The sequence below is a fragment of the Panthera pardus genome, unplaced genomic scaffold (assembly GCF_024362965.1).
Source record: "Panthera pardus isolate Hobbes unplaced genomic scaffold, ASM2436296v1 HiC_scaffold_13, whole genome shotgun sequence".
Lineage (NCBI taxonomy): Eukaryota > Metazoa > Chordata > Mammalia > Carnivora > Felidae > Panthera > Panthera pardus.
This window is the reverse complement of record NW_026526688.1, coordinates 132428388-132448064: the sequence shown is the minus strand read 5'-3', so window position 1 is coordinate 132448064 and position 19677 is coordinate 132428388. Positions and strand designations below refer to the sequence as shown.

Below are 19677 nucleotides of genomic sequence, written 5' to 3'. Positions count from 1 at the left end.
GGGTGGAAGAAACAAACCCAATCTCTTTTTCCTCAGCCCCCCCCCCCATTTCCTGTTCCACCCCCTATGGGCCAAATGCATGGAATGTCAAAGGTCAAGGGAGCCTACGTGGTACCATCTGTAGAGGTCAGCCACAGTATGCAGAGCAGAGAAGGGTGGAGAATTGATGTAGAACAGAGAATCGCCTGCCCGTTTTATTGTAGAGAGAATAACAGCACATGCACAGCCTCAGGACGAGACACTCAGCATGGCTTCAGTAGGAACCCATGCAGATCAGCCTCCCTGTGTTGAGGGGCTGATCTGGGTGGGGAGGGGGAGATGAAGTTGAATAGCCATGTCCCAGATGTCAAGTAAAGGCACTTGATCTTAACTTAATGCTCTTTAGTAAGCCAGTTTTGTTTCACATAAGGCAATGTTAATTTATTTCTTTTATAGGCTTGAGAGCTAGGGAGAGATCCTAGAAGAATGGTGAAGGGAAGGAAGGCAAGGGACAGAGCAGACTGTTTGTGGATACCTACCCATTCAGTGGGAGTGTCCTCGTAAGTGTGTGGGTTCCCTCACAGGGTTTATGTGGCTCTTTCTGTGTTGCAGTGACCTATGGGATGATGAGTTCCAGTGTGTACTACTACACCCGGATAATGTCGCAACTCTTCTTGGACACCCCAGTGTCCAAAACAGAGAAAACAAACTTTAAAACTCTTTCTTCAATGGAAGACTTCTGGAAGGTATTTACAAATGACTTTTCTATTTTTGTTTTTTGTTTTGTTTTTGTAAATGACTTTCAAAGTACCTCTTTATCACTGAAAATTATTCATTTGGCTTCATAAATTAATTCACCAGTATATATAGGACCCATTATGTGCCTAACACCGAGTGAGATGTAGGTTATGGTGAGTTGTTGGAAGTTATGGTCCAGTTGAGAATCTTGTATGTTTCTTGCAGCATGTTGTATGTTTCATACTTTACCTTCTTTAGTGCCATAGTAACCACACAAGGTAAGTGCTAATGTTGTGCCCCGGGTGGTAGATGAGGAGACTAAGACTCAGCATGCTTACACATGGCTAGGGAGTATGAAAAATGGACTTTTTTTCTAGCCTGACAGGAACTTCTTCACCCTAGTCTATAATTCATTCATCCATTCTTGATTCAATAAATATCTGTTGACTATCTCCTAGATATACAGCCTAATAAGGGCAAAATCTGGTTATTTAGTCTTGCTTTTTTGTTTGTTTTTGTTTTGTCTTTTGTCTCCTTGTTTACGATGGCATATACTCTAGAACAGCACCTGATATAAGGCAGGCACTTTCTTTCAGAGATCTCTAATGTGAAACTCAATCCAGCCTTCCCAAATTGCACAAGATCCAACATAGTAGCAGAGGATAAGCTATGAGTGATACCATAGGAGAAATGTTAAACTGATCTGGGAGGTATGGTGCTCAGAACCTAGGAAAATTGGAAGGGAAATTGGAAAGGAAACAATTGTTTCTTCCTGCAGAGATGCTTTCTAAAATTTTTACTAAATGCTGGGGTCAGAGCTGGTGGTTGTAAAGATAGAGGAAACTGGACCATGTGGACCCATTAATATTGATGCCTAGTTAGGCATCAGGAATTAGAGTGTATTACACATCTTGGCATCCAAATACTTGGCATCCAAAACCACTCTTGTATAATATGAATCTCTCCCCACCTCAACAGAGCAAAGCAATCCATCTCTTTTGATTGTCTGATAAGGATAAGACACTGAGAAACAGCTTCTTCTTCCCTACAGGCACACTAATGAGAGACTTCTCACATATACACAATTCCATGGTAAAGCAGGGGCAGGGGCAGTTAGAGTTCACAATGTGACAAAATAGTCCAGACACTTAAAAGATCCACCAGATGGCAGACTGGTAATCAAAACTGTAGTCTTTTCCTCTCCAAGCAAGTTTGGAACCATGGTTATGTGGGATGTTATTTTAATAAGGGAAAGGTAAAATGATCACAGTTGTGGATTTATGTAAACCACACCCCCCACCTTTAGTCCTAGGCACCAAGGGTAGCAACCATATAAAAAAATGGATATATATATATTTTTAATGAGTATTATAGATACAGGAACCTTGGCTTGAAGTTGGATCCTGCTCAAGGCCTCACAGCTAGTAAGCAGGGGAGCAAGATCCAACCCTAATCTTTCTGACAGAGAAACCCACTCTTGTCATGCTACCATGTTCACAGAGTTGCCAAACTGTTGGTCATGCAAACATTCCAGGAAAGTGCAAAGCAAGCCGCTAAGCTTGGAGCTTTTCAAAGAACTTTTCAAAAATGTTTCCTTCACGGGGTGAAGCCACCTGGGTGGCTCAGTCCGTTGAGCGTCCAACTTTGGCTCAGGTCATGATCTCATGGTCCGTGAGTTCAAGCCCCTCACTGGGCTCTGTGCTGACAGCTCAGAGCCTGGAGCCTCCTTTGGATTCTGTGTCTCCCTCTCTCTCTGCGCCATCACCCCCCACCACCACATTCTCTGTCTCTGTCCCTCTCTCTCTCAGAAATAAATAAACGTTAAAAAAAATTTTTTTAAATGTTTCCTTCACTTTCAGTTCACAGAAGGTGCCTTATTGGATGGGCTTTACTGGAAGACACAACCCAGCAACAATACTGACGCCGACAACCGAAGCTTCATCTACTACGAGAACCTCCTATTAGGCGTACCACGTATACGGCAGCTCAAAGTCAGGAACGGGTCCTGTTCTATCCCCCAGGACTTGAGAGATGAGATTAAAGAGTGCTATGATGTCTACTCTGTCAGTAGTGAAGACAGGGCTCCGTTCGGTCCAAGAAATGGAACGGCGTAAGTGTCTGTGCCCCGTTGCCATGTGTCCTTGCCTCTCACTGACATTCATTCATTCATTCATTCATTCATCATTTATTCTCTAACCCCAACCAAGGAGAAGATGCTTTAAGTGAGCCTTCAGTGCTTACACTTGAGGCGATGGCCAAATTGACTTTTGGTTTCTCAGGTTTTCTCTACTTTTTACCCCCTTCAATTTCTGCACACAAATATTTCAACAGGCTAAATTGTTGACACAAGAAACATGGCCCACAAGAAAGAGGCTATCTGGGCCTTTGGTGGTTTCTTTTAAGATGCCTCGTTCCTATTTTTCTAGATCCATTGATATAATTCACTAGGTTATTACTGGAAATTATTCTGGTACAGAAATTCTCATCTTACTAGAATTTACAAATATATCTTTGTTCATAGTACAGTTATTTAAAGTGTCTAATAAGCTTGGGAGGCAGTTTTTTGTCTGGTTTAAAGCCTGTCCTCTCAAAGATGTGTTTATGATGTTGAGTATGTATTGTCATTGTGGGTATTTGCAGGGATTTTTGGTATTCTTTTGTAACCATACTTAAAATATCTTGTGTGTTAAGGGAGGATAGTCATTACTTTTAGAATTACGGTAGTTACTATAAAGATTTAAGAAGAGCTCTCAAGCGGTCCCAAGGTGGCCCTCTTAGGGTCACTGCCCCTGAGTGAGTCATTATGGTTAGAAGTGTCTTCTAAACTTTTCTAACCTAATTCTATCAGTTCCCCTAGATCCCTTTCTTGGGAACTGAGACACCCACACTCCAGATTTGTCAATTATACTGTGGGGGCAAACAGCTCTCCAATGATCAGATTCTTTGTTTATCATCCGATGCATATTTTATTTAGTCCCAGGGTCCGTAAGGAACAAACTAGGTAAACGTCAGAAGATTTAGCATAAAGGGATTGAATCATCCCAAAGACATTTCTTCCAGGTTTGGTAATGATTTTGTCTACTGCTCCTTTTTCTAGTTCCTGCCCTTAAACTATGGTACTTTGTCTAATATTTTACTCAATTTCATATCATTAGTGAGAGAAATGGATACAGCCACTACCAGACGCTACTTAAGAAGGGATTTCATGCATTATCTCATCTGCTTTTCACAAAACAACTCTGAAAATAGGTGTCATCTCCGTTCTGTAGATGAAAAAACTGAAGCTCACTTACCCAAAGTGTCACAGCACTTAAACCAGCTTGACTCCAAAACCCATGTTTCTTCTACTAAACCACATTGCTTCTTCTCTATTAATTACACTGTTAGGGTGGCTCCTTGCCACCATCAGCTCCTTATCAGCACTCCTGCTTCTTGAGGGTGGGGACTGTATTTTGTTCACTGCTGTATTCTCAAAGCCTTGAGCACTGCCTGCTGTCTGAAGCTACTCAGTAAATGTCTGCTGGAGGCATGGGTGAGTGGGTGATGTCCATCCACCATGGATGGACTGCCATGTGTCTAAACCACCCCTTGATTCTGCCCTATTCTCAAATTACTCCCATTCCTCCTTCCCTTGAACTCCAAACTTCCGGCAAGAATAGCCTTCACTCGCCACGTCCATTTCCTTACCATTGATTCACCCCTTAAAGCTTAAACCTGTGCTTTGGACATCTCTCTTAGAAGCCACCAGTGGATTTATTGAGTTTGCCAACCCACTGACCCATTCTTATGTACATCCCATTTGGCATCTCTGCAGAACTTGGCGGTGTTGATTGTTCATTCTTGTGACTTCTGAGAGTGATGCTTGAGTTCCCTTCATTCTGTAATCCTCCTCTTAACCCCTCCCACTTCTGTCTTATTCCTACGTTCATTCTATATTCAGATCTTTTCTTTCTGTACATTTTTTCCCTTGACACTCAGTTGACTTCCTCTCTCATCCCTATTTGATAATTTATCATTTCTTCATCAAATGTACCGAGCGTTTACTTGTGCCAGGCATTTTCCCAGTGAGGTCTCTTTTTTCTAGAAATGCCCTTGGTGCTGGCTAGGGCAACAAAACAGCAAGAAACAAAACAGAAACAAATCCCCTGTCTTCACAGAGCTTGTGTTCTAGTGACAGAAAACAAAAAATAACACTATATCCCACCAATGTCCCACCAGCTCCTATAATTCAGTCTGACCAAACTGAATTCCTCACTTTCTTATCGGGTCTGTTCTCCTTTGCATTATTCAAAGAGCCTCCAATCATTTTTCAGATGTCACTTCTCCCTTGCCCCAACTTCCAAATCAGAGGCCAAGTTCTTCTGACGGTCACTGCAGTGTCCTATCTCTGTCCTTCCTGTCTGTCTTCCTATCTTCCTATCACTGATCTGGCTCAGGCCTCATCATGTCTGGCCTATTGCAGGGACTGCTAACTGAGCTGTGTTAGGTCCCCCAGGCCCACACCCTGGCTCAGGGATTTGTTGGAAGGATTCACAGGATTTATCATCTAGTCATGTTTGTGGCTAAGGTTTAATGCAGTGAAAAGATAAAAGCAAAAGCAGAAGAAGGTACAGGCGTGTGGGGCAAAGTCTGGAGGAAACAAAGTGCAAGCTTCCAAAAGTCCTCTCCTGGTGGAGTCCCATAGGACATGCCGAATTCCTCCAGTAACGAGTCCCAACAATATCTGTCAGAGAGGCTCATTAGAGACTCACTGCCTGAGGTATTTATCGGCTTCTGGTCACATAGGCAGCCACTGCCTGGCATGTACCCAAATCCCAGACTCCCAGGAGGAAAGAAGGTGTTGAGCATAAGCCACTGTGTTTGTACAGACAGGCTAGGCACAGTTAGCCACTCTTATGTATCAAAGTTTTATGTCAATATAGGGAGCTGTTTATCAGTCAAGGTTCAGAGCAGCCAAGGCCCAATCTTGCAAGCAGGCCTTCCGAATAAAGGGCCATCTCAGACCTGCTATGGCAGCTTTTCTGCACATGAGGTGTCTATTCCTCACCACTCCAGTCTTTCCTGCAGCCACCAGAGGAACTCCGTTCAGTGCCTCTCAGAAACCTTCCCTCAGTGACTCCTTCGTGCTTGCTCTTCACAATCTGATCACAGTCTACCTTTCAACGTTTCTTTCTTCATCATATGGGAGCTGAACTCAACTACCAGCTGGATGCCTTGTACTTCTCCGGCCTCACCTGGCTCAGGCTTGAAAATGCCCTTCTCATCCACTTAAACCTGCCTGAATCCTGTTTATCTTTCACAGCCCAGGTCTGCTGTGGCTTCTTCCCAAAGCTTTCTCTATGCACCTTTGCTGTTGCCGGACCCCAGACAAGGATCTGCCAGAGCAATTTCTCTATACTTCTCTGTTGGATTTATCATCCATCTACCTTGTATTTTAATTGTTTAATTACAACTTTTATCTTCCTACTTACTATAAATGTGAGAGGGAAAGGAACTTGGTCCATCTTTATATCCCTGTTAATGCGAAAGAAGCCTCTGGTTCCTAAGAGAGCCTCTCTCAATACTTGTGGATTAAACACCCAAATGCCCTGTGGAGTCTTGTTTAGTTCAGTTGCCAACAGTGGTACTTGATGAACTTGTACTTCTTGGCTGCAGTTTTCTCTGGGAGCATAGAGTCATCTAGCCCCTGAGTATAGTTACCCAGGGAAGGCAGCTACATAAACTAAGGGCTAATAGCACAGGTTCTAGAGACAGTCCTGGTGTAGGTTCCTGACAATACCTTCAAAAGCATCGAGACTGAATTGACCTCACTAAGCTTCAGGGCCCTCGTACCTAAAAGGGGGATAATAAATGTATAAGAATTAAATAAGGGGGTGCCTGGGTGGCTAAGTTGGTTAAGCCTCTGGTTCTAGGTTTTGGCTAGATTTAGTGTAAAGGGATTGAATCATCAGGTCATGATCTCACAGTTTGTGAGCTCAAGCCCTACATCTGGCTCTGTGCTGTCAGTGTAGGGCCTACTTGGAATTCTGTCTCTCTCCCTCCCCTGCTCACATACTATCTCTGTCTCAAACTAAATAAATAAACTTAAAAAGAAAATTAGGGGCACCTGGGTGGCTCAGTCAGTTAAGTGTCCAACTCTTGGTTTCGGCTCAAAGTCATGATCTCTTGGTTTGTGAGTTCAAGCCTCACATTGGGCTCTGTACTGACAGTGAAGAGCCTGCTTGGGATCCTCTCTCTCTGTGTCTCTCTTCTCTCTATCTCTCTGCTCTTCCCCTGCTTGTGCTCTCTCTGAAAGAGAGAAAGAAAGAAAGAAAGAAAGAAAGAAAGAAAGAAAGAAAGAAAGACATTTATGAAGCACTACTCCAAGCACATTACCCAGCTTGATAAGACTTACATTTATTTATTACATACTCTATCTCACCAGGAACCAACTAACTTTATAAAAAAAATTTTTTTTAACGTTTATTTATTTTTGGGACAGAGAGAGACAGAGCATGAACGGGGGAGGGGCAGAGAGAGAGGGAGACACAGAATCGGAAGCAGGCTCCAGGCTCTGAGCCATCAGCCCAGAGCCTGACGCGGGGCTCGAACTCACGGACTGCAAGATCGTGACCTGAGCTGAAGTTGGATGCTTAATCGACTGAGCCACCTAGGCGCCCCCCAACTATCTTTATAAATGCCACAAGTGTTCCACTGATTTTATCTGTTTGTTTTGTTTTCATTTCATGTTTTAATTAGTTGGATATACACGAGTGAAGAAGACTTGAATGGGAGTAGCCACTGGGGAATGATTGCAACCTATAGTGGAGCTGGCTATTACCTGGATTTGTCAAGAACAAGAGAGGAGACAGCCGCTCAGGTCGCTAGCCTCAAGAACAATGTCTGGCTGGACCGAGGAACCAGGGCAACTTTTATTGACTTTTCGGTATACAACGCCAACATTAACCTGTTCTGTGTGATCAGGTGTGTACCAAGGGCGCTGGTCCCTCCCACCTCAGTGTCTTTGTATGTATATCCTAGTCTTGAGATAGACCAGGAGACCATTGCCTGCGGCTGGCTAAAGGACTACCAAAGATCAGAGCTGACAGCAAGGGAAGGGTGAAAACCAAAGGCTCAGTGGGATAAATATATTTGGGGAAAGGGAACTAGAATCCTAGAATATTATGAGTTGGAAAGAACCTTAAGACTGGTCCAGGTTTATCCCAAAGCTGGAACCTTCTCAGAAAAAAAGCACTGTGTTTTGCTAACATCTCTTCTTACTCATTATAATGATGATCAATGCTATATACTCTGTTACCACGGCCTCTGCTATCAAACAGTGACTCATTTCCCTGAGCTTCCCACTCTCAAATGATGCCCATGCTATCAGAACACAAGCACGGTAGTCAGAGGGTATGCCTAGGTTTGGTAGGATACCCAGGTACCTGCTAACACTGAGATTCACCAAAGGCACATAAAATTCCTTCTACAGATCCTGTGACATTGCCATCATGGTCACATTGGTTAGCAGTGAGGAAACTAACAAAGACCTACTGGCTTGTCTGGGGCCTCTTGTTCATTCATCCACTTATTCAGAAAACATTTATTGGACACTTAATATGTGTCAGGTACTGTTCTCAGCACTTGGGCCACATCAGTGAACAAAATAAAGATAGCTGCTCTAGCAGAGCTTGTGTTAAACCAGGAGGAGATAGATAATAGACAAGAAACAATAAACAAAAGAAACAAATAGTAGGTTAGAAGGTAATATGTGCTATAAAAAAAGAAAAAAGCAGAACAAGGCAAGGGAGAGTCAGAGTTCACCCACTTTAATCCTCCTGGTGAATGTGTCAGCAACACCCAGACATCACTGACATGACTTACTTTCACATATATATACCTACCAAATAAGAGGCATAAATTCTCATAATATCCTTATTTTGTGATCATTTTTGAGGCTAAACTCAAATCTGCTTTACAAGGCCAGTTGGATTTTCCCAGACCACTTATTTAACAACTTTCACAGGAAATGATGTCACATTAAGTCAAATAACAGCTATTACTAGAAATGATTGAATAATGATTGCAATTATTATTGAACTTTTCCTAATGATTTCAGGGCAAATAGAAAGAGGAAAAAAACAGTCAACTCAGGCAGTCAACTCTGATTGACATTTAAGGAAATATCTATTTATAGAAGGTCTTGAGTATGTCTTTCACTTCCTTCCCATACTTTAAGAGTGAATATTGTCAAGGCAATTACTTCTTTTCTGTATGTTGCTGCCTACGTTTCTGGAGAAGTTAACAGATGCAGGGCCAGAACAGGACAAAAAGAGATTACTTCACACACACAAGCTACTTTCTGCCTTCCACATTTACACTGAGGCTATAACGAGGCTCGCTGTTTCTGTATTGCTCTCCCAGGTTTTTGTTTATTGCCCCTGGTCTCCAACACATCAAATGAGAAAAAAACAAAAAACAGTGATTGACAGTGAAGAGGAAGGAAAAATTTTCATACTTCTTTGACCAGTTCTAATTTACCATTGTCTCTGCCTGGACCTGATTATTGCTCATGCTTGAGTCTTAGATACTCAGGCACTGGGTGTGGCTATGCATCCTGTAACGGAAGAGAAGGTTACACCTGGTAGTTAACTAAAGGTCTTTTCAGAATCTTAACATTAAGGAGGTAGATATTCTATTTCTAGTTTGATAGGGTAACTGCACCATTAAGTGAATCATTTAACTCTCTCAGTGTGACACCTATAAAATGGGAAGTTGGCAAGAAACATCCTTCTTGTTTGAAAAAAAAAGAACTATAGAGCATTTTGAGCAGTATAAGTAACAGAAAAGTAAAGGGGAAACTGAGGAGGAATAATCTCTTTAGGAGGACTTGGGGAGCCTTGTTCCTTTGGGGGCACAGAATTGTACAAGAACACAGCTATTAGCTGTGATCAAAAATATTCTGCCACTAGTTTGAGGTGACTTGTGGTTACAATTTTAGGACCTGTTAGTACAGGGACAGAGTAGATGGATGTCCTTTCCTGGCTGCATCCATGTGTTGTTGTTGTTGTTGTTGTTGTTGTTGTTTTGTTACTGTTTTAACTGTTCTTATTGCAATGCAGGTTATTGGTTGAATTTCCAGCAACAGGCGGTGTGATTCCATCTTGGCAATTTCAGCCTGTAAAGCTGATCCGCTATGTCACGACTTTTGATTTCTTCCTGGCAGCCTGTGAGATTATCTTTTGTTTTTTTATCTTTTACTATGTGGTGGAAGAGATACTGGAAATTCGCATTCACAAGCTACACTATTTCAGAAGTTTCTGGAATTGTCTGGATGTTGTGATTGTTGTGGTAGGTTTGAGAACAATAGAAAATTCCGTACTCTGTTATAAAAACATGTTAGAGTCCTTGATCTATCTCCTCTGTATTGTGGATCCTGATATTCCTGAAGGAGAATCTAAAAGTTCTCTTTCCTATATATCAACTTAAGTGTTACCAATTATTTTCTCATTTTGTATGAGTAACCCTTCTGAATATAGAAGTGGAGAGGTATTTATAATAAGCTATCAATTAGCCACACAAATAACCAGAATAATGTGGCTGGCTCATTTGGAAGAGCATGCGACTCTTCATCTCAGGGTTGTGAGTTCGAGCCCCACTTTAAGAGATGACTTTAAATAAATAAATAAACTTGAAAAAAAATTAAAGTGATCGCTATGTGCTGATACACACAAGTTCCAAGACATAAAAAAAGAATAACTTAGTAATTCACATTTGGCTTTGGCATGCCATATGAGATGGGACACAGAAAACAATGTTTTGTCTATTCTGGTTTTTGTTAATTATATTTTTCTTCAACTGCTAACAAAAATTAATTTGTATTTTTCTGCACATATGTAAAGTTAGAGCAAGAAGAAGCATCCAGAAAATATTTGGGGTGGTAGAGAAAATTTCCTTGTAGTTTAAAACTTCCTGAAAATAGTCCACAGTGTACAAAATACAGGTGAGGGACCATCAACGTTTTCTGTATCAGGTGCAAGAAACCAGAAGGCAGCTAGGATAGAGTCGAGACTATGACACCTTGTAGATCCCCTGCGTGCCCTTGACTCTATTATAACTTCTTACACTTGTTCAATATGGTTTCCCTTCCACATCAGCTTAATCACTTCCTTCCAGGGGCTTCCGTAGAGAAATGCATTTTTGCAAACTTTTCTCCCATCAATGAGAATGTGTAATCTTTTGCCGAGTCCTGTTACACATTGAAGCATATAAAGACATGTTTAATTGTTACATGCCTAAAAGTCCGTCCTTTCCACCATCATCCTCCGTCTGATGATAGAGATGCCCCTCTGAAATCTCAGTTAAGTGATGCATTATCCTATCAGGGTGCCCTTTTCTGTTACCCTACTTCTTGGCCACTATTCTCCCCCAGCCCCCAGCAACCAAAAATTCGTTTGGGCTTTGTGAAGCATTTACATCAAGTCATTATCAGATCATCACTAGAATTAGTTGGCAAAATAGGGAAAAATATTTTCTGAAGTATGTTATTAATATGTTTTAAACATAGAAAAAAATCCTCATGTTTGAATAAAAGAATGCTTAAGACATTGAAAAGAACTATATAGATATATACTGCACAAATATTAACACGAGCAATAATAATAATCATCACTAACACTTTAGAAGTTATGTGTGTCAGACACAGTTCCCGGTGCTTTTCATATACAGAAGTATGTTTAATCCTCACAATAACCCTCTTAGCCACTCTTCTATTGCCTCTCAAGCTACATGCATGTGCTCTTCATAAAGGGTTTTTACTTAAAATAAGAATTCCTCCAGAATACTGTGTGGAAGCCATTCAACCTTGATGCACAATGGCTTGTGTCACATCACACAATTCCTGTAGGTAAGCTCTTGATCCCCAGATTCTCAATACATTAATAATAACAGAGTAACAAAGACATTTCACTATTTAAGGAGGGAGGAAAGGCCATGAGACTGGAAGAATTTTTCAAAATATTTCTGTACTACATGATGGAAGAGTGCAGTCTATCTACATTGAAAACTATTCTAGAAAACAATTATTGTTTGGGACTCCAAGGTTGCAAACCCTGCTTTTTTAGTTTATATGGGTATATTTATAGTTTAGGTCATTGAGAATAATGGTAAAAGTGTGATAATATGCTAGTTAGTGGCAGGTTTGTTTGGGTTTTAACCAAATACCTTTAATATCAACAAAAGACTAGTCAGTGGCAATCAACCTTTTTGATTATGTACACCTATAAGTGAAAACTTTGACAACACACCCTAATGTATTCCATATATTTGTAGCGTGTGTGTGTGTGTATACACTTGTACAAACATTCACAACATAAAATTTGAAAGATTTGGTTAAAAATAAATACAAATAGAATTCTAGCACTTTCTTTTCACTTGGATAGAAGTTTTAATATTTTATTCCCACACCTAAGTGAATCGCCTTGTACCTGCTTTGGAGAAAATAACTGATGATGTCATGGAAATTAAGGATAGTTTCTTTGGCTCAGCAGCCACAAGATTTTGCAAGTATTTCTTTGAAAACTTGCTTCACTGTGCTATTGTTCTTTTTTTTTTTTTTTTTTTTTTTTAACTCTTAGTACTGCCAAGACAATAATTCAGACAGTGTGCTTTTGTAAAGAACAAGGAAGGGCTACTGGAATCCTACTTCTCCTTTGAAACCTTCTCTGACCCTGCAGAAATAAGGGCATGCTTTCTGCTCATCCCCAAAACAAGCCCTGTGCTCCACTGGACCTTCAACCCCATGAAAAAAGCAAAGGTGTTTTCATTTTATCTGGCCCAAATGTGCTAAAGCACACCCGAAACTTGAAAAGTAATTATGTGATAAATATAATTACAACATCTTGGAACCACTCTGAAATCATTTTTTGTGTTTTCCTTTTGTTTCTTCCATCAAAGACTTTGAAATCTATAGACTTAATGTAGTCAACCGTTTGACCTAAACAATAGTCTTTCAAAACTAGTGGAATTACTGAAAAAAGAAGACTGTTAAAAAGTCTAAATTCAAATAATTTTGTTGATTGGTAGGTTTCAAGGGTGATAATTATTAATTTATTCAACAAAGATTTTCTGAGCACCTGCTATGTGTCTGGCATTGTTCTAGGCACTGGGGATATAGGAAAGAACCAAACAGCCCAAACTCCTGCCCTTATGAAGCTTATGTTAAGGAAGGAAAGTTCTTTCGTAGATAAGGATGACAATCCCAGAGAAAACTCAGGACATAACTCAAATGCTTACAAAATCTCTTTTCTCATCTTTTCTCTCATTCTGTATTTTGAAGAAAACATCTCAAGGAAATTTAGTATATTGATATGATATTGATATTGTATAAATGACCAAAGCAACTATACCTAGTGAGAGCTGGGTAAAGGGCTATTGTTATTCAGTCAGTCAACCCTTCCCTCTCAACTAAGTCAACATAGAGAAACATTTTCAGTGTATTCAGAGAGCTCAAAGAAAATAATCCTACCACCAGCACAAAAATACAAGATTTGCTCTGGAAGTCCTTCACAGAAAACAAAAGATGGTAAAGATTGGCATCCAGGCAGTTTTCTGCTATGATAATCACCTGGAGTCATGATCAAGAAGCCATCTCAGGAAGGGCTAATGAAGTGGTCTTTGACCATCATTCATGAGAAGAGAGAAGGAATGGACAGTAAGGGTCTCAGCACCTAGGACAGCACACCTGCTGTGGATTCAGAGCCCATTAGGAAGCCCAGGTTGTGATGGTTAACCCCTAGCACTTTCCATACATATACCTTAATCCAGTGATGATGGATGCATGTAGGGACCAATGTTGTAGGCCCAGAACTGAAGTAAATGTGGAAAGTTGCATGGTCGTGGGTTAAGGAACAGAAACAAGAGGGAAACCCTTGGCTCACACATATTCCCACTGCAAGCCTTCTGGAGCCCTCTCTGACCATCATTCCCACCATCCTTTAAGACCAAGCATATTCTTTTTCCTTCGAGCACCCCTTTTAGAATGTCTTGTTTTACCCTTCACCTTATGTTGTACAATGCCAACTCCTTAGTAGGCTTTTGGGTTGCTTATTTTTGTGTGTGTACCTGGTCTTGAACCAGAGTGTAAGTTTCTTAAGAACAGAGTTTGTGCATTTTACTTCTGTTTGTTCCTCTTAGCCCCTGGCACAGTGCTGTATACATAGATGTCCACTATGTATTTGTTAAATAGTAGAAGGAATGGATGGCTGGCAACTGGAAAAAAAAAAAAAAAAAAGCAAGATGGGGCTGAGAAAGCAGAAGGGTGGAAAGTGATTTAAATGAGAGTGGCAGAAAAAACAAGGCATCCTATTTGAATTTGATTTTGTAATACAGCAACATAGCAACATCTCTCATGTGTTTGTGCACATGGACACGTGCATTTATTGGATTTCTGTTGCTAGCAAAGGGAATGCAAGCAGCTTATTGTTTTACTTGTATTATGGCTGTGCTCAGCATTTAACATTTGTATGAGTGATTTGGATAAGTAGATTGCTGAGCCCTAGGAGTAATACATGGGTAAGAAAAAATAGTCATTTTAAGGTAAGTTGCATATTTCTAAAACACTGTAATAATATATAAATCTTTTGTTTTCCAGCTGTCAGTGGTAGCTATAGGAATTAACATATATAGAACATCAAATGTGGAGGTGCTACTACAGTTTCTAGAAGATCAAAATACTTTTCCCAACTTTGAACATCTGGCATACTGGCAAATACAGTTCAACAATATAGCTGCTGTCATAGTATTTTTTGTCTGGATTAAGGTAATTTACAAAGTTCATGTTCTGGATTTTCAATAATATTTTTCCCTTTCTTTTTTTATTTAAAATAAATTTTAATGTTTATTTATTTTTGAGTGAGGGGGGAGGGAGAGTGGGGGCGGGGGTGAGGCAGAGAGAATGGGAGATACAGAATCTGAAGCAGGCTCCAGGCTCCGAGCTATCAGCACAAAGCCCCACATGGGACTCGAACTCATGATCTGTGAGCTCATGACCTGAGCCAAAGTTGGACGTTTAACCGACTGAGCCATCCAGGTGCCCCTTTCCCTTCTTTTTATTAACATGAGTCACACAAAATGTTGGAGGACTTGAATGTGCTTTTGTGGTTAAATTCAAATGCCAGCCAAAGCTGCTTCATATTTTACAAGTAAGCTAGCAGGATTCATGTGATCTTTCATCTAACTGTGTATGATGCTTCCTACTACCTGCGGTTTTGCAAAACTAGTCCCTGCAGATTTGTTTCACAAATGCAATAAGACACCTTCTCAGTGTCCTTTGGGTCTGTGGCCCTCAGCTACACTAACACAGGGACAGGTTGGGTTTTACCTGATATCGGGTGACCACGTGAAGGAAAGGGAACTAAGAACAAGTTGGGGAGAATGGAGAGGGACAGAGAGATGCACTGGAAATGATCTGTGGAAGAATTGTCTCTTTCCCAGGTGGAGGCCATATGGCCATATGGCTTTACCTAGAATTGAGGTTGGGACAAATACATACACTTCTGAGTAGTACCTTTATGACTCATCTCCTTTTCCAAAACAGTGTGCATTTCCATGTGTGTGCAAGGTTAGGGCATTTCATACACAAATGAGCCTCAATTCTGGAGATGCATAAAATTTTAGTAATAATGGGGGTAGCTCCCCAGCTGTCCCTTGTGAAATTCTATCATTCTGCTATCAAGACAATAGCTACTACCCACAAGTGGCTATTGAAATTTAAATTTTAATTAATTAAAATTACATACAGTTAAACATTCAGTTCATCAGTCACTCTAGCCACATTTTAAGATCTCAATGTCTGTATATAGCTGATGGCTACTATATAGGGCAATGGAAATAAAGAACATTTCCATCATGTCAGAAAGTTTGATTGAACAGCACTGTTCTAAAAGGTAGTCACCAGCAGTTATTTATTTTCCTGAATTGGTATTCACACCTGAAAGGCCTGAGATTTATCAGAGGATATAGATCTCATCCTCTCTTCCTATTTATTTAGTTACATGCTTGTTCAGGAAAAACCACCACTAATACACCAAACCTTTATCATAAAATAGTAATAATAATCCAAATCTAATGGGAATTACATAAAGAAATGTGATTACCACAACCCTCAAAAAAAATTTTATTGTGGCCAGAAACAATTTGTAAGAGTTCTTTAAGTAAAATTCTAGAGATTCCTTTTCAATGTGTCCCTCAGGTTGAGCATTTTATTTAGTGTTTTGCTTGTAAACATTCTCCCAAAACTTTAAGAACCATTAAGTTCTTTAAGGCAGGGATTGCAACTTGACTTCTGATGTGTCCTCCCAGCGTTCTTCCCCCAAGACTTATGCCACAGGTTGTCATGCCCCTGGGCTGTGAGGAACATCCTGAACAGACATCCTTAGTGCCTCGTTTACAGAAATGCTTAATATGATTTGGCAGTCAGATAGCGCTGGGCTAGACGGCTGGCTCTGAGCCCTGGCTGACACCTGGGGGTAGAATACCAATATTTAAATCATTGCAAAGACTTGAGGCAGTGCACATTGCTCTTTCCACCGTACCTGACACATCATTGCTAAACAATAAATGACAGTTAATAACATGCGATGAATATTTCCTGGAGGGATTTTTTTTAACTAGTTTTCACTTGTTGGTTTTTTTCCCTCTTAATTTATTTTCTTAAAAATATTTATTTATTTATTTATTTATTTAGAGACAGCAAGGAGGGGAGGGGCAGAGAGAGAGGGAAAGAGAGAGAAGCCCAAGTAGGCTGTGTGCTATCAGCACAGAGCCCAATGTGGGGCTCAATCACATGAACCTTGAGATCATGATCTGAGCTGAAATCGAGAGTCAGATGCTCAACTGACTGAGCCATCCAGGTGCCCCTCCCCATTCCTCTTTTATCTCAATCTTTCTTGGGGTAAAAATATCACTAATCATCTTAATTATGATTTAAACCAATTTTTACTGTATTGTAACCATCATGTAAAATGTAAGCAACATCAGGGGATGAGCTTTGTTCTGTGCACTGCTGTTTGCAACTCCAAGAATAGTGCCTGGCACATGGTAGGCATTCAACAAGTACTTTTTGAATGAGAAAATAGAAGTTGCTGGGTTTGGGGACAAAAGCAAGTCATTATTCTCTCTCTTAAAAAAATGTTGGGAAGCTTGGGATTTTCTCTTCCTCTCTCTCTGCCCATCCCCCCACTCATGCTCGTTCTCTCTTTCTCAAAATAAATAATGAACTTTTTAAAAAATGTTGTAAAATACACATTAACATAAAATTTATCACTTTAACCATTTTTCAGTGTACAATTCAGTGGCATTAGTTACATTCACCATGTTGTGCAACCATCATATATATTTCCAGAACTTTTTCATCATTCCAGCTGAAACTGTATCTAGTAAACACTAACTCCCAATTCCCGCCTCACCGCAGCTCCTGGTAACCGCTATTCTACTTTCTGTCTCTATGAATTTTCATATTCTAGCTACCCCATGTTACTGGGGTCATACAATATTTGTCTTTTTATGTCTGGCTTATTTCACTTTAGCATAATGTTTTCAAGGTTCATCCATGTTGTGGCATGGATCAAAACTTTATCCCTTTGTAAGGCTGGGTAATATTCCATTATGTGTATATACTATATCTGTTTACCCATTCATCTGTTGATATCTTCCCTCTCTTACAGCTCTTCAAATTCATCAACTTTAACAGGACCATGAGTCAGCTCTCCACAACCATGTCTCGATGTGCCAAAGACCTCTTTGGCTTTGCAATTATGTTCTTCATCATCTTCTTAGCATATGCTCAGTTGGCATACCTTGTCTTTGGCACTCAGGTTGATGATTTCAGTACCTTCCAAGACTGTATGTAAGTATATATGAAATTATAAAAGAAAAATTTAATCAGAGCCGTCCTTGCCTCCTCAAGGATAAAGAAATCTTTATGGTTGCTATTTAACCACCAAGTAGTTTTAAATAGTTATTTAAAAATAAGAATTAATTATCTTTCCCAGAAGCAATTACCCACCAATGTAAAGATGGCAATGTATAATACTGATAAACTTAAGGTAGCAACTCTAAAGTCATAAGAGATAGTAGAACAGCTACAGTAAACCAATATGATTACAAAGACAGAGGTCTTCTTAGCACCAAATGCCAATGGTAGCTTTTAAGAGACCATTTGCCTAGATTTTCATTCTTATTCAATATTGTTGCCATGTATTTTAAACTTCAGGTTATTTTCTAGAAAAAAAATAGTATTTCTAATATTCTACGAGAAACTCAAACTGATGTAGGAATTTTCTGTCCTTTTCCAAAGTTCTCATATATGATATTAAGACTAAAAAAAAAATAACCAGTATTACATTTCCACGCCATTTGGAAAGAAGTCAGTCAGGAAAGGAGAAGAGGATTATGATAATAGAAGTTAAAAGGGCTTTTTGTGCTGGGGGATACCAAATTATGTTGCTGTTCGATGGAAGTCGGAAAGGGAAATGATTTTACTGATTAAGACCCCAGCATTGGCAACACACGGCCACTCAACACCACTTTGAGAGCGTGTGAGGATATTGGATCTTTGAATGCATACAATTTTGGCTATCTTTCAAAGTCTTTTTTTAAAGAGGTTTTAAATTCAGACCCAGGGTGACCATGGTGAAGTTTAGAGTTAACCATCCATGTTTTAGCCAGATTATGGATTAAATTCTTGTAACTGGTTGCTTTATGAGTCATCTAATAATTATTGTGTTTTCTTTTTAACCAAATGGAAATAATGTATTTAGCACAAAAGTATATGATTTTTATTCCAGAAAGCTTCAATTGCTCGAATAGTTAGCATTAGCAAGAATTTTCCAAGGAGACTGACAATTTTCTATTATCTGGCAGCTGTGCACACTGATAAAGAGGTCCAAAAGTGTGAAATCATCTTTAGGAAATGTTACATCAATGCTGAACAGTCTTTGTTTTTGTATTGTAGTGTTTTGTTTTGTTTTGTTTTTATAGCTTCACTCAATTCCGTATCATTTTGGGTGATATCAACTTCGCAGAGATTGAGGAAGCTAATCGAGTTTTGGGACCAATTTATTTCACTACATTTGTGTTCTTTATGTTCTTCATTCTTTTGGTATGTACACTTTTGTTTACAGTGAGGTGATTTAAACTTCATAAATCACCATCTTCCTTTTTCTCTCATGCTCTAGAGTCCTTATTTTTTAAAAGACTCAGGAAAAACTGTAGATGAGAATACATATTTTATTTTACTTCTCATTGATTCAGTTTTAAGTCGCCACCAAATAATCTTTTGCATTGTCTTTCATTTATCCATATATATGTCTATTCAATGTAAAAAAAAATTAGGTCACATGCAAATTGATAAAGTCACCTAAAATAATGCTTTGCCTAAAAAGTAGACTACTTACATATTTACAGCCTTTTTTAACACAGATGTCAGCACTTTCGTGATCACTTGCTAGCATGACTTTTCATTCCTCTTTTTCCTCTTTTCTTTAAAAAAAAAGAAATAGGAACTGACAAAGCAAGCTAGATCCAGGATGTCAAGAGTAATATATGAGTTAATTATTGCTTGTCAAGCTTAAGATACTTTGTCTTGAATTACTTATATTTAACACATCTAGAGACTGCCCACAGAGAGTATTCAAATTTTAAATTTAAAACTAGCTAACAATGGATAGAAATTGCTTTAAAAGTTACTTTCAAAAATAACTTTTCATTCTCTTGATTTGGTACAAATGAACATTTTTAACATTTTGACCCTAAGTTAATTAATATTTTTTAAAAGGCATTTTGTTCTCCATCTTAACATTTACATATTTTACTGAGTAATTATTCATTTAAGTTAGCTTAACCTAGGCAGTGGGTGTTTTTTTTTAAGTTTATTTATTTGGGGTGCCTGGGTGGCTCAGTCGGTTGAGCATCCAACTTTGG

The 19677-nt window shown here is 39.4% G+C and overlaps 1 protein-coding gene across 1 annotated transcript in view; it reads left to right on the top strand.

The window, feature by feature from the left end:
* PKD2 (polycystin 2, transient receptor potential cation channel) overlaps positions 1-19677 on the top strand; it is a 54662-nt gene that overhangs the window by 19323 nt on the left and 15662 nt on the right. The window contains exons 3-9 of the mRNA XM_019464772.2: positions 592-725; positions 2577-2827; positions 7456-7680; positions 9819-10047; positions 14348-14515; positions 17421-17602; positions 18736-18856. Of these exons, the coding sequence (XP_019320317.1) occupies positions 592-725; positions 2577-2827; positions 7456-7680; positions 9819-10047; positions 14348-14515; positions 17421-17602; positions 18736-18856 (1310 nt within the window). The remainder of the gene's footprint in view (positions 1-591; positions 726-2576; positions 2828-7455; positions 7681-9818; positions 10048-14347; positions 14516-17420; positions 17603-18735; positions 18857-19677) is intronic.